The sequence below is a fragment of the Aythya fuligula genome, chromosome 18 (genome assembly GCF_009819795.1).
Source record: "Aythya fuligula isolate bAytFul2 chromosome 18, bAytFul2.pri, whole genome shotgun sequence".
NCBI lineage: Eukaryota > Metazoa > Chordata > Aves > Anseriformes > Anatidae > Aythya > Aythya fuligula.
The window spans coordinates 5,690,001-5,705,456 of record NC_045576.1 but is presented as its reverse complement, the minus strand read 5'-3'; the positions used below and the strand labels follow the sequence as shown (position 1 = coordinate 5,705,456).

At 37.9% G+C, this 15,456-nt stretch overlaps 1 protein-coding gene across 1 annotated transcript in view; it reads right to left on the bottom strand.

Moving 5' to 3' along the window:
• FOXK2 (forkhead box K2) overlaps positions 1 to 12,650 on the bottom strand; it is a 66,925-nt gene extending 54,275 nt beyond the window's left edge. Inside the window, exons 1-4 of the mRNA XM_032199562.1 lie at positions 12,619 to 12,650; positions 12,163 to 12,366; positions 11,944 to 12,069; positions 11,525 to 11,650 (exon numbers count right to left, since the gene is read on the bottom strand). Coding sequence (XP_032055453.1) covers positions 11,525 to 11,650; positions 11,944 to 12,069; positions 12,163 to 12,359 — 449 coding nt within the window. The 5' untranslated portion in view covers positions 12,360 to 12,366; positions 12,619 to 12,650. The remainder of the gene's footprint in view (positions 1 to 11,524; positions 11,651 to 11,943; positions 12,070 to 12,162; positions 12,367 to 12,618) is intronic.
• Positions 12,651 to 15,456: the final 2,806 nt, after the last annotated feature.

Genomic DNA, 15,456 nt, shown 5'->3' with positions numbered 1-15,456 from the left:
CAAAAACAACTAATAGTTAAACGTTTGGAAAGCAGGACTCAACAGGAACAGAAACCGTAACTGAATACAACAAGATTGGAATGGAGGTAAGCAGGAGAGGAGAACAAATCACAAGACATCCGAACAGAAACACACTCCTATCTAATCATCATTCTTGGCCTTTTCAATTCCCAGGAGAGAATTTTAAATAGAGAACTTGCCCTCTTTGAGAACTCGTGGTTTCACTATACCATTAAATGCATTGGCACAACATTGCATTTTGGAGTCACCTTTGCTATTTTACACAATAAAAGAGATCTATATAGTAAAATCATCTTATCTTGCCAACAATATCAAAGAGTAATCAGTTTTGAACAAGTTAATTTGAAACCTTGAAATGTCCACAAAGTATCCCCAAACCCCTTTTTTCCCCCCTCCCTTTTAAAGACAGGATGAGGCAAAGCAGGGAAATGTAGAAAAGAATGTTCTTAAAAGCAGCATTTTTGGAAGCTTTGGAAGTAGTTTTAAATTAGAATCTTCATATCCTGCTTCTAATGTTCAAGTTTTCAATTTGTCATTGAAAGTAAGTACTATTTTTCTAAAATTCCAGAGTAGCTTAAGTAACTGGATCAGCTTTATCCTCAACACTTTCATGAATGACTACAAGATTAAAAGGTATTTCATGTCAAAGATAAATATTTAGCCAACAGTTCAATGGTAGTGTCATTTCCTGTTCTTGCCACTAGTTCCCATCCTTACAGCACCTCCCATTGTGCCAGCAAATGTTTGTATGACTAAGTGACAAACCAGATTAAGAAACTGACAGGAATGAAGAAAAATTACAACACCATTTTGAAGGTGATTTTTTGTAGCCAGATGAGTTCCCCTGTTCGGTTCACCCCATGGACTCAGAAATTGTGCTGCCAGTGGGAGAGGCCATGGTGAGCCCAGAATAAATGCCCAGGAAAAGGAGGGGAGCGGAGCAGCTGCGTCAGCAGTGCTGCTGAAACGCGAGCCTTGGCCTCCTGTTACAAACGCACGTCAGCCTCTCCATTCAGTAGCTGTATTCCAGTTACCCTGAATAGACAGCCTTGTAATAAGGATACGCTCTCAGTATGAAAAGCTTACAAGAACGCTATGTACGCTCGCTGCAGCATTTTCAGCCTTTGCTTAAGGATAATTTTCTGGCTAGAGACTACGACTCTTGCAAGCTATCTAAAGAGAAAAGGAGAAAAATCAAGTACCTTATTCTCACATGTATATTTGCTGTAAACTGAACAATCTTGAAATAAAATCAAACAACCCCTGATCTTATAGCTAGACTTCAACAAAAAATGCCCTTTTAGGACTAATTTAGATATAGGTAGGCAACATCTACATGAATTAGAGAACAATTATGTTTTCTAGATGCACATGAAAGCACACAAGATGCTATGTCTGCAGCTGTCTTAATGTACATCAAACTTCAAAGTGCATTCTGCTGAGGTATTTGTGCTCAAACCTACCCTTGTCAAAGCTGATGGTTGTGAGACCACAGTAATATATCAAATCCAAGTGCCAGGATGTTAAAAGACAAGAAGGGTTCTCAACTGTGAGAAAAGAGAAGTCAAGTTACTAGGATATACTAAATATGTTGTAGTTATCCACAAATAGGCTTATCTAATTTGTGGTTGTAAAATAACACAAAAAGCATCAGAGCTGCTTTGCACAGAATAAGTTCAAGTCATCTCAGATCAGTATCTGAAGCACAGCACAAACACCACTGTATTAATCTCAAGCCAGCCTGAGGTTATCTAATACCAGTGAGTTTTTAAACCATAATAAAATCCTACCACAGAAGGTTTTGTTTGTTTTGTTTTGCCACTGAAGGTACCACCTACTGCCCTAATGTCACAGAAAGTCTTCATTTGAAAAATAGGCCAATTCAAAAAACTATTTTGAAATGATTGCTTAAACAAACTTTACAGATAAAATTCTTCTACCAGAACGTCTTCTAAAGTTTGCAACGAGGCTGACCATCCAAGCAGCAGCAGGAAAAAATTACTGAAAAGCACTGGAACCTTTCAGTGGTTTAAACATCATTCAACTTTTGCTCTTGCCTTTAAACTTCCTCCTCTATTTTGCCCTGGAACAACACAAATGACTTAGGGGGATACAGACAGTAGGTGATCCTGGTTACTCAGATGCATATGGATTAATGGTTGATTTATGATACAAACAGGGAGCCTATTGTCTATTTCATTCTGTAGAGCCTCAAGAGGAAAGTAGGCATAAATATCAAATCGACATAGAAAAGGTAAGGCCTGATACTGATACACGTTAAGCTGGACCTGTCAAAAGGCATTTTAAGAAAACTGCAGCCATCAACTACTACAGAACCAGAACATTCTGGTTTAGTTCCAGGCCCCGATCTTATCACTTAAGTTGCCAAGGTTCTTCCTACTGGAAAATTTCACAGATATCTTAGGATGCTTTACCTCTGAGGATGGAGAGAAAGAACAGGAAAACACTAATTTCAAAAAGGTACAATATCCTATCTTGAAAAACAATGTCTTCTATAATCATTAGCTTTAATATGTCCAAAAAACCTTCTCCCAAAAGATGCATATGCAAAGTTTCACTGAACACGTTAAAAGGCAAAGAAATGTAACTTAAAATCAAGCATAACTTTTTAAGTAGCATCCAATCTCCATACTGGATACCCTGATTTTTCTATGCCTGTACTGCATACTCAGAGAACATTCACCAAAGCTTTCTCACTAACATAAGTATGACCTGATTACAAACACCAAACATAATGGTAATAATTAAGAAAGAGGACTTCTGTAGTATGTGGCCACACGCAGTATGTGCGGTCATCTCACTTCAGAGCATATCCTCCTACAGACCGGGAAAATACGGTCTTTTTGGCACATTGTGCTTTATGTGCATGCATGTTTATTTAGCACAGATGAAGCTACTAAAATAAGAAGTTACCTGTAATTGTATAATTTACGTGTCCAAATAAATATTAAACATCCCCATATTGTCAGGTCACATACCTTAAAAAAATGCAAGTCAATGCTTTGACCACTACAACAACAAATGAAAGAATACACAGGAAATGGAAAGCAGTAAACAGTATGAGTCTTCCATTCTGGATCCTACAATTTATTAAACAACGTTTCAAAATGCTACAAACACTATTTGGTGATTTTCAGAACTTTCAGAACAGTTAGCCAAGGCCCTGAGTAGCCTGATCCAAACTTGAAGTTAGCCCCGCACTGAGCAGAAGCTTGGATGAGATGATCTTTCATCATGAGGTCCCTTTCAACCCACATTCATTCATGACATAAAATCGGAGTGGGAATGTGTTTGTAGATGCATATGTATGCACAAACACCTGCATGTAAAGCAAGATTATAAACATCACTAAGTGGTAGACTTATCTTAAAGACATCGATTTTACACTTATATACACAAAGAACTACAGAAAGAAGTATTGCTTTATGACCTAAATGAGGTGGCAAAGATCTAAGACTTCTCTGTCTATCTTCTATCTCAGAAGTATCCCATTTATCTGTCAAACCCTTGGCTTCACAAAAACACACACCTTACTACCCATACACTTGACTCCAAGAGTGGTGAGGAACCTTGCTAGAATTATAAAGGGATGAAACAGTAATTGCTTCTGCTGAGACAACAGAAAAGAGAGGAAACAGGCTTGTCCCGAGCCAGGTAACCTCTCAAACCACAAAAAAACGTTCAGGTACACCATTCCTTTCTAACCCACCTTTCATTTACACATCTTAAACTGAAACTCCACTACTCCTACCTTCGTAATTCCTCCTTTGATGCCTCTCCCCTCCTACCATCCACTGACCAGTATTTTCAGCAGTGACTCATGAGAACGTGCTTAACATAGCACACTGCTGAAACTCTTCTGGGTTGATTTAGAAACACAGAAAACATGCCACTGGTAACAGGTACAGGACTTGAGACTTAAAAAATTGAAGTATCACACTTGGGATAGCATTTCTTACTATTAAATCTTTCTTAAAGAGAAGTAATCTTGTGTATTATAAAAGTTACACTTGGAATTTACACCTATTTTACCACAGGAAAAATAAAGGCTTAGAGAGAGAGAGAAACAACTTGCATAAAATTATCTACTGAGCCTGAAGCACTCAGAATACCAGATTCCTCCATCCCTGTTATATTCTTAAATAATATGGTGGAAGGTTCTTCTTCATCCTGAACATGGGGCTGTGCAATCAAGTTTATAAACAGGCATTCAGAATAAGAAAAGGATCATAGAATCCTTCAGGTTGGAAAACACCTCCAAGATCATCTAGCCCAACCTGTAACCTAGCCCTTAATTCCACCACTAAACCATGCTACGAAGTTCTACATCTGCACGTTTCTTAAAGACCTCCAGGGATGGTGACCCAACCACTGCCCTGGGCAGCCTGGTCCCATGCAGCACAACCCTTCCAGTAACAAAATTTCTCCTCATATCCAAGCTAAACCTCCCCTGCACAACTTGAGGCCATTTCCCCTCATCTGATCCCTTGGTGCCTGGGAGAAGAGCCTGATGCCCACCTTGCTACAAGCTCCTTCAAGGTCACTGTAGAGCACAGTAAGGTCTCCCCCAAGCCTTCTTTTCTCCAAGCTAAGCAACCCCAGCTCCCTCAGCTACTCCTCATAAGACTTGTTCTCTAAAAAAAGAGGTGCGGAATTAAACAGCCACTCTAAATGGTAATAAAAAAGGGTATTGAAATGCAATTATTTTCTACAGCAACCTACACCACAGTCTATCACCTCAGCTCTACTTCTCTCTCGTGTCTGCAGCTACCTACAAAGCTGCTTATTTTACATTTTGAAGAGCTACAAGAGCTGTTTCAAATAAGCTTGTCTCAAAATTTTGTAGTAATTAACTACAACATAAGTCATAATATAGAACAGATCACCTTTCCTGAAAAAAACATACACACGTGAAGATTTTGTTTGATACTGTTATTCAGCTAAAAGCACAATAATCACTGTTGCAATTTAAAACAATTAAGAAGTTTAATTCTGCAAATTAAAAAAGTTTGCTTTGTCAAGGTAAAATAATGGGATTTGAGGTTAGCATTCTGAAAATTGGTGTATTGTCAGTTAAGTTTTTTGGCTAATGGCTGAAATTTACATTCCAACATAATCCTGTCCATATCTGGATGTAAGTTTCCTAGATTTCCTCAGCTTCTGTACTTGATCACATTTTAAACATTTAATAGAGCCACAGCCCTAAGGAAAACAAATGGAACAGCAAAGCCACGTTATAAACAAAGAACAAAACCCCCTTGTGTTTTACAGCCTTTGTTTGCCTTTCACTCTAAACCCATATAACAAACTTCCTTATTTTCACAGTACTTGGTTTAGAAATCTATACTCGATATTGCTAAAAACCCCAACTATTTTGCTTAGAGTAATTCTACATGTATATCCTTAACCCATAATTGGAACAACAGTGTAAGCAGTATTTATAGATTTAGTTTCTACATTTAAGCACATTCTAGTTCAGCAATTGCCACAGACCCACAGATGCAGAAAAACTGACTGTGCTGTTTTATGGTTGACAAAAAGATAGCTACTGCTCATCCTGTTCTCAGCAGATGCACAAATCTGTGTCAGAATCATTACAATTCAATTATTCTGCAAAATTTACTGGACAATACAAATGATAATATTCTGTTCTAGAAAAGTCAGATATTTAAACATGTTGATATAACAGCCCCAAATATATCATGCATATTAAAAAATTACAAAAGGAAATTTTAAGTCTATTTTTCTCTTGACTCTTCTTCAGCCTGAATTGCTAGTTTACGGTAATGTTTTTGGGGAGAACACAGTAGTAGTAGCTGAATCATACCAGATTCAAGAACCATCTATCAGAATAACCATTCTACAAGATTTTAAATAGTGAATACACCTGAAAACATAATGCATTTGCAGCATTAGTTAACTTCCACAAGAATGGCATTAAATAGTACTAGGACTGTTCATTTATAAAGGCACAAGAACTAGCCTAAAAGGCTGACAAATGGTGCTCAAATGCCACAGAAGGACAGAGCTCCTTACTGCAATTAGCTCTTGCAGTAGCACATTATTCTGTTGATCTTGTCGACTTTGGAGGCAAACACAACTGATTCTACTGAAGGCTGAGTTCTCTTCCCTTTTCACTGACACACAAAATACAAAATCTGCAAGTGCTGAAAGTCACGTTAACTGACAACTAGTATCACCCGTCATGCTATTTTCCACAGGCCAAACTGAGTCATACAAGTGACAGCTTGGTAGTCAAAACATTGAACGGCACAGAGCAAGGAGAACACAAAGGCATGGGAAACAGCATTTTCATCGTTAAGAAAGCTCTTTTTATACATAAACCAGAGATCATTTGTTGAAACTACCTGTCCAACATTTGACAACGTAGCTTATAGTAATAAGCTAACACAACTTTTATAATTCAAATGCAACAAAAGAATATTTAAGAGCAGAAGTTTCTTACTGCAGGTGAAGTAGCTCATTAAAAATACAGAATATTGAATAGAAAGACCTACTTGGGGGAATTACTCCATAGAGAAAGGCTGTTCTGCTGCAAGTCAATGGGAAATCCCAATTGGCTTGAATAGAGTAAGACTGGGACCTAAATACTTATGAAAATGTGTGGTTTAAAGAAAAAAATCTGAAGATTGGGAGTTTCTGGCCTTTTGACAAACATATGTTGAATACAATCACAGTAATTTCTCTTTTAAAAACTTTCCAAGATTATTCATATCTAGTAACTACAAAACCAAATCAGAACTGCAAACTCTACTCTATTGAGCTTCAATTACTAAAAGTACTCCATATTTAATTTATCTTTTTCAGAGAAAATAATTAAGATGCACCGTATCACAGGCATAATAAATACCATTACGTATCAGCTTTCACAGTGTCAAAAGCCAAAGCAAGAGATCAAATTATTCAGTAATGAAATATATATAAATAAACAACATGATATCTGATCTTGATTACTCATATTTTAAAGGGAAATAACACAACACACTTTGTAGTCCATTACTTTAACTGTCAATATTAAGTGCATAAATAGCCTCTAAGAATGCCTTCCATTATGTGGGATATTTAAAATTTGCTCCCTAGCAAACAGCATTCAAAGAAATACATCAAGAAGTAAAGATGCTTGATGCTGCCACTGCTACTAGAAAGTTGTTTCTACTTTAACCCTTTGAGCTTTAAATAAAATGTGAGGAATGTTTTCATTAATACAAACTACAGAAAATAAATAAATTTCTGAATAAGCTCGAGATGTACCTATTATTATTACCGTTTTTTTTCTTGTTGCCATTTCAGAAAACCATGTACAGACTCTCACAGTGAAATAAATACACTCCACACGCTTTATTAGTGTTAAAGTAACACAATAAAACTTTAGTTATTTAAGTTTAATTTGCTGTTCAACAAGTAACATGGGATTTCATATTAGAATTTACAGTGATTCTTTATAGTTCACAATACCCTCACAGCAAAATCAAAAAGGACCGAAAACTGCCCTGGTATTGTCATTCAAGTGCTTGATTTTCTTCTTACTGGTTACCCTGAAAAGTAACACAATGATTATAATTATTATGTGACATTCAAGTACCTAAATACAAAGTATGCTTGCATTATTTCAAGAAATATGACTAATACATTCCCCTAATACTTTTGTCTAACTTTGAAATGATGGAAAATTATGAACAATCCATTTGTGCTTTTGTACTTGCAGTATATAAAATAAAAGATGCTGGTCTGATTATATGATTTATACACATGACTTGATTAGAGTAAAATACAGATCAACATTTAGCATTACAATAGTCAACTACTTAATTAAGTGCACCGTGTCTTAGACTAATCACTCAATGTTCTGTAAGGAAAAGCACTGTTCTACATTCACTTTCAAGTTACATTAGAGAAATAATCACTGACTGTGGTTTGTCTTATTTGTTTGTTTGCTGTTTTTTTGATGTAATTAAAAACAAACTATGAATACTGAAGACCAAAACCAATACACGTAGAGTCTTTTCGTTCAATCAAGAATTGTTGTGTCATACTTCAGTCATATTCAGAGGATCTAAACGTAGACTAGTCAGAACAATTTTGGAAAAAAAAAGGGATTCAAATTCAATTTGTTGGTAGAACACAGGAAGCTCTCCTGCTTAAGCAGATTATTTTGTTAATTTATTTTAAAATGTAATTTAAAGGTTTACTTTCCTGCTTGCTAAGAAACTCCACTCTATTTTCCATCACTGAGCTGTTCATACTGTTGTCATGGCAAGCCTTCAGTATTAACATTCTGCTGGACATTTCTTCATGATTGTTTATTTTGTTTTCAAGCTAGGTAATTACAATTTACAATTACCTTGTCTGGACAGCAGCCATACAGCTTTTCAGACAACAGATTACTTAAGAGAACTTTTGCAATACAGACTCCCTCGCTTGTGAGAAAAGCTACATGGCAAAAATCGTTATAAAAGGAGCTGCCACTACCATTTCAGGGAAGACAGGAACTGGAGATGAAGTCTACTTCAAAGAAGGGGCTTCCCAACTAAGCATTTACTAATGACTGACACCAACACACTGTACAGGTTTCAGTCTTCCTCATCCAACTGCTGTGGCACTTTTGGGTATTTTCTATCTGCATTCTTTGTATATATTGTTCTTGGTTTATTTCTTAATGAATCAAGGTAAAAGATACATTGAATAATCAAATTCCAGGAAAGCCAGCTCTATCAAGACAACATCTCAGTAACAGAAGTCCAGCCAAAGGAGTTTTACTACTGAAATATTTGAGTGCCAGAGATTTAAATATAATCCCAAATCACCTACAGTTCCTTTAAAACAAAGGAAACTCCCTACTCAACTACTTTAAATCAACCTTCAATCTTTACATTAAATTACAAATATTAAAGAAAGAAAAAAAGCAAACAAAAAATAGTCAATTATGTGCTTCGACAGTTCTGCACTTTTTACATTAAAACCAGAAAAACAATTTGAATCTAGATAGGTTAGATCTAGGTTAGTATTCTGAATTTTAAAATGTAGGGTGAAAGTAAGTAACAGAAGAAGCATTATAGAAGAACTGAATGTATTCAGGAACCTAACTGGACATGGTTCCGTAATACTTCCCTTTGGCTACGCCCTGCCAATAATGCTTTAAAGCAATTTCCGTGTGTTCTTTTCTTCCTGTGTTATTTCAACATTCCAACTCTTCACAATAGCCAGAACTCAAAATACAATGCCAGTTTACCTGGCAAGAATCTTGAAATCCCCGAGTCCCCACTACTTGACTCCCTCACTGTTTCTCCAACAACTTCTCTCCAGCAAGAGCAACCTCTGAAAGTTAACACCAGTGGGTAAGACTCCAAAAACAAGACAAACCAAATATTAAAGCCACTGAAGAAACAGGTGAATTTAAGTGTTCTTCCTCATTGTACTTGCTATTTCCAGTTCCTCAACAGTTAGTGTTTAGCTAACCTAGTAGACTAGATGAAAGGCCTAAAATACAACAGCCACTTTATGATTATGATCATTAATGCACAATTTGTTAAAAAAGGATCTTCAACAAGAACTTGTTGCAGAAACTGTACTTCAAATTGTTCTTTTCCTAGCTCTTTCTGGGCTGTACAAAATGAAAAGACATACTCCACCATCCTCAAAACAGTAACAGCAACAGAAAAACATGACACCCAAATGCCTGGAAAGCAGGAGCTACCTGACTTCATCTCCACCCTTCAACAGGAAGTGTAGGTTTCTTGGATTTTTTTTTTAAATCCATCAACAGAGCTACTGTTCCTTTCAGAAGGTAAACCAGTATTTTCTAAAACAACTAAGAATCTTGCACATCCATCTACAAACACTGAGTTAATATTGAGTTTAGTCTTACTTTTAAGACCCAAGCTCAGCTACCAACATGACTTCAGGCAAATCACTTGACCACTGTATGAATTTCCCACAGCTAATAAGAATCCTCCAGTAACCTTATCACTCTACCTCATCAGTATACTGTGAATGAAAAACAAAAGTATTACTGAGGATGTGGTGTTCAGAGAATGAAACACAGAATTCTTATCCTCACAGACAGGCTATACAACTACTTCTTGTGGGTGAATGTTCCACAGAACAACACGGTATGCACTAAGGTATCTGCCCTATAAAGTACTACTTCTCTTTGAATCTTTGTTCTCAAACAGCTGCCTTGGCTTTGTACAACCACTGCATACATGCCTGATCATTTGTCCAGCATTTCACATAATCAGTGTGACTTAATATCTTAGCACGCACACACTATGAGTCTGTAATGAAGCATCCCATACCTTACCTTTCAGATGAAAAGAAAGTTTTTCTCACACCAAACAATTTTTCATATTATTTCTCACAGCTCAGAGGGCAGAAATAAGCAATCAAGTAAGAACAAGCTTTCTGTCTCACCTGAATAAAATCCATCCCAGGAATTCAATTACTGTTGGCTGCACTCCAAACTAAAGCTATAGTGCCAGAGAAAAATGTTATTTTGAAGAATGCACTTGAAATTTTCAGCTTCATCAGCACTGATATTTGTGTTCTCCTGACCTAGCTTCCAAGAATTCTTCTGAGCCACTGAATTGCTTTCAGAACCCCAACATGTTCACCTACTAAAATCAAAAGTAAGAAGAATTAGGAAAGTTGCAAAAAAACAGAACAGTGGAAAACAAGATTCAGACAAACATGCTACATGCATTACATACTTCATATTAGCGAAGGGTTTGGACACATCATGCAATGCCAATGTAATGTCCTAGGTTCTCAGTGTCCCCCTGCACACATTAAAAGATACATTTTTAAAGGTCTGATAACTAAAACATGGATGAAATTACAGTTATTCAGTAATACTTGTGGATAATTGAAACCTAAAGAGTAATGGACAAGCATACCTATTTGAGGCTCCTCTGATCTCAACTGTGAATGCCTTAGTGACTGATGGCACTGCAGTAAAAGAAATCAGCAGTCGACTGACGGTGTGGTTGCCTCGTTGAGCACAGCACTATTTTTAAACAGGTTAACATGTCACTTTTTATGTATTATTACTCAAACAGTAAACAATGAAACATTTTTCTTTTTAGAAAAGTTAAAGCACACACTACAATCACACGTGCCTGTAGACTGTATCACCATGAAGGTTCATTATTTACTAAAGTGACTAATATACATAGAGCAGCTATTTTCTTGTTCCACTCACAAATTATATACGATTAAGGAAGGCAGTCACTGAACAAGCAAGTTTACTGTGTGTACTCCAAGAGAAAACTTTTCCAAAATCTCTCATTAATTCTTGCCTCATAAAGACTGGACCAACCGTTAACTACTGAGATGCTTTTAGGTAAGGAATTAGAGCATGAATGACATGAGTTTCTAATAAGCAAAATTAAAAGTGAAACTTAAAATCCATACAAAATATTTTCAAATGTAAACCATGCAAATAGAACCCCATAGTATCACTAACGTGTCATCCATCTCCGTTGACAAGCAATCATGTGGCATCTCTCTCTCGTCTTTCACAGTGATGATTCTTAAATCTCCAGGTTCAGAACAAGCAGACTCTTTAGACAGCTGGTCATCATTGTCATACCTGCAAATACAACCCACATTTATAATTAGAATGTGTTTTTTTTTTTTTTTTTTAAGAGGAAGTTTTAGTTCTATTTTGTCTAAACTACTAGATATTTAACAATGTAAACAACAAACTACACAGAAAAGCTTCTACAAAGGGTCTCCAAATTATACAATTTGATAAAATTAGCTGTATAGTTTTCTCTTGCATATGACCCACCCCCTTTCTTTAAAAGCAGTTGCCATCTTCTAAATGCTATCAAGAAAGAGATTTAATCTACCCCATTCACACACAGAGAGCATAATACTAACGTTCCATCAGCTGCTATCAAGGAAGTGCTGCTTGACAACACTTTTTCGTCTCTCAAACACTTTCTCCTCACACCGCCTGGGAGGGAACAGATCGGAGCTTTTAACAACGGGTCGTAACTGTCATACCTATAAAGAAAACATACAGCTGGTGTTAAATTAATGCCAGGCGTTATTTACTTGGGACTGGTAAACAGAGGAGAACTGAGACAGCCTACTCACAAGTCCAACAAAAACCCCGCCACTTCAGCATCGTTCCTGAAGTCCAGCTTCTCCTTGAGCGTCAGCCAGCGGTCGATGTGGCTTCCCACATAGATCCTCGTCTTCCCCCTCCTCCTATCCAGGCTCTGTTTTCTCTTTTTCTTTTCCAAAAACGACAACACCGGGGGCCTTCCGCATCTCTTGGTTGGCAGCGACATGGCGAGCCTAGAAGCGGAGGAGAGGCCGTTACGCGAGCTCGGGTGACCGCCTGCAACCCCCTCGGTGTGAGGGTGAAACCAGCCCCAAGCGGCCGCGCTGACGGGAACCGCGGCGGCCCGGCCCTAACGGGGACTCCACCCGTTCCCTCCCCGTCCCCCCGAGCCGCTCCGTGCAGGAAGGGGCCGCCCGGGCGGCAATTTCCAGTCAGAGCGGAGCGGGCCGGGGGCACGGAGCCGGCTGAGCACCCCCGACCCTCACCCGCGGCCCGCTCGGCGCCTCAGGGAAACGCGGGGCACGTGACCGGAGCGGGGCCCCGCGCGCGCTGATGACGAGCGGCCGCCCGTGAAGGGGCGCGGGGCGGGGCCGCGTCCGTCCCTCAGCGCCAGGTTCGTTGGGGAGTAACAAATCGGGGAATAACGGGGCGTAAACGGTTCCGAGGGTTAAAATCCCTGCTGAAACGTTAAATTCCCTTTTAAAGTGTTAAAATCATGTTTAAAATGTTAAAGCATGCGCTTAATTACGCTCCTATCCACTCACAGCATACGGCTACCTGAAGGAAGCTGTGGGGAGCTGGGGTCAGGTTCCTCTCACAGGTAACTGTGACAGGACCAGAGGGAATGGCCTCAAGCTGCACCGGGGGAGGTTCAGGTTGGAAATGAGGAGACATTTCTGCTCAGAAAGAGCAGTCAGACATTGGGATGGGTTGCCCAAGGAGGCGGTGGCTTCACTGTCCCTGGGGGAGTTCAAGGTTGGACGTGGTGCCTGGGGACACGGGTCAGTGGGTGACATTGGTGGTAGGGGTGGTTGGAAGAGATGATCCTGGAAGTCTTTTCGAGCCATAATGATTCTAGAATTTAAGGATGCTGAGGTAACAAGAGGCAGCCACAAAGCGAGTTACAACTGGTGACACTGGGCTTCTGTCCTATACTGGTGGGCGACCCGTCACCTCACGAGCCGTGTCACAGCCACACAGCAGTGTTTCGTCTGATCAAATAGTACTCAGGAAAAGGTATTATGTACTCAGTAAAAAGGTATTATGACAGTAAAACTTTAAATCTGCCTTTTATAATTTCAGTAAAGGCGTTATAAACAACAAAAAAATGCTTTTCTTCCAAGTGACGTTTCCCAGTATGAACTGCAAAAACTCTGTTTTACCTGCTGAAAGGCCAGATTCAGGGACAAAACTAGAATGTTCTCCTGAGCAGCAGGAAACATTTGAATTTTGACTTACGTGTTGAAAGGGAAATACTAAATAAATTATACCAAAAAGAAATTTAAACATTTAAAATGTAGAACCTGTGCTGTCACAATGCATTATAACAAAGGCATTACACAGAGCAGGCATTCTGCCAGTTTCTCAGTGCTTCCATATACTACATTTTGATATAAATGACTAAAAAGACAAAGCAGATTTCCTAGCAATGTTTCTGGGTAATTTTATCTAAACAATGAGGACAATTGCACCAGCCATTTTTTAATAATTTTATTTCTACTGCCAGTTTTAATAGAATCACCATAATGAGTCAAATGGGTTAGCTTAAGAATTAATGGATGACTAGCATATAGAAAACGATTCTAGCATATAGAAGCATTTATTTGCCTCTGCTGAACAACTTGACCCAAGTAAAGTAAATAGTGGTAAAAAAAAATCAAAAGATTTCACTTGAAAATAAAGAACAAAAGAAAAAAGACACTATGTTCTTAAACACAGGTCATTATGTTTAATCATTTACAGGAGTATGTCAGCAGATTTTCATTTCAGTGAAAGTTAATTGTGAACTGTAAGCTTTAAAATAATTATTGTAGTATAATTATGGGTTTAATAAGAATTGCTCAGAATTGCACAAATTCTCTGTGATGAACATATGTGAAGATAATCCCTTGTATTTTACCTTTTTCATATAAAATATGCAAAAATTCCTCTTCTCTCACCATCATATATGTGCAATACATATTTGATGCTGATGCTCACAAAGAAATATGGCTATTTAAGAGGCTTTTATAATTATTTCTTCCGATCTACTTGACAAATATAGCTATTATCTGTATAGATCTACATTCCAAACAACATTACTGTGTTAACTATTGAAAGTTGTGTGCTTTTAAGTTCCTGCTTATCTAAAAATAACAAAGCTGCTAGAAGCAAGGGGATGCTAACACCGTTTCTTTCTAACAAACAGAAGTGAATATGTAGTGACTCACCTTTCATGCTAATTTAGTAACTTAAGCAAGTTTATGCTCTTAAACACACTTGTAAAGTTAAAAATAGCATTTAAAAATAAAGCTGCATGTCTGTGTTCTCAATCATTAATTAAACAGATAAGAAAAATTTCAAAGCTTTTAAGAAGTAGCTGTATCTTATCAAATATACACATATTAGTATATTCCTTTCATTAAGGAGGTCTGCTAGCCAGTATTAACTTTGCATGCTTCATGTCATTTTGACTGTGTGACAGTCACAGCAAGGGAATGGTTTTAATCCCACCAATATTCACATTAATGTTGATTTTACCACTTGGATGTCTACATCAGTAAGCTTTATATTTTGTCCTGAACTGTCTCACAAAAGTCCTTTAAACATGCATTCCTAGTACAATGAGGTGTACGTTGCAAAACAGGAGCAGCTGCCACTTAGGAATGAAATTTCAAAGCCAATACTCCAGGCTCAAAGGTTAAGGTTCGTTTTTCTCTACAGCAATGCAGAGAAATCTAACTGAGGGCACCAGCTGCAGCATACTGCCTCCTTCTGAACCACAACTGCAGCCACGCAGGAAAGAGTTTCAGAGGTTTACATGGTTTATAGCAGTCTCTCTACTATGTCTCTCCTGGCTCTATTATCACCTTTTTCTGATGTTTTACTACGCATCATTAGTTTCCAGCACAAAGCATATTACTGTTGAGCTCCTGCATATTTAGCTTCCAAATGTAAGCATAGAAATGCAGCAGTAATGTACTTTACAAACTTACAAAGCTTACTGTCTCATGAGGCATGTAATTTTCAATACAAAATGCACTATGTTGCTACAAGAGCAATCAGTAAATTCAGCAATGTTTAAATACCCCACTTATTTCACATTTTACATACATTTGTGAAAC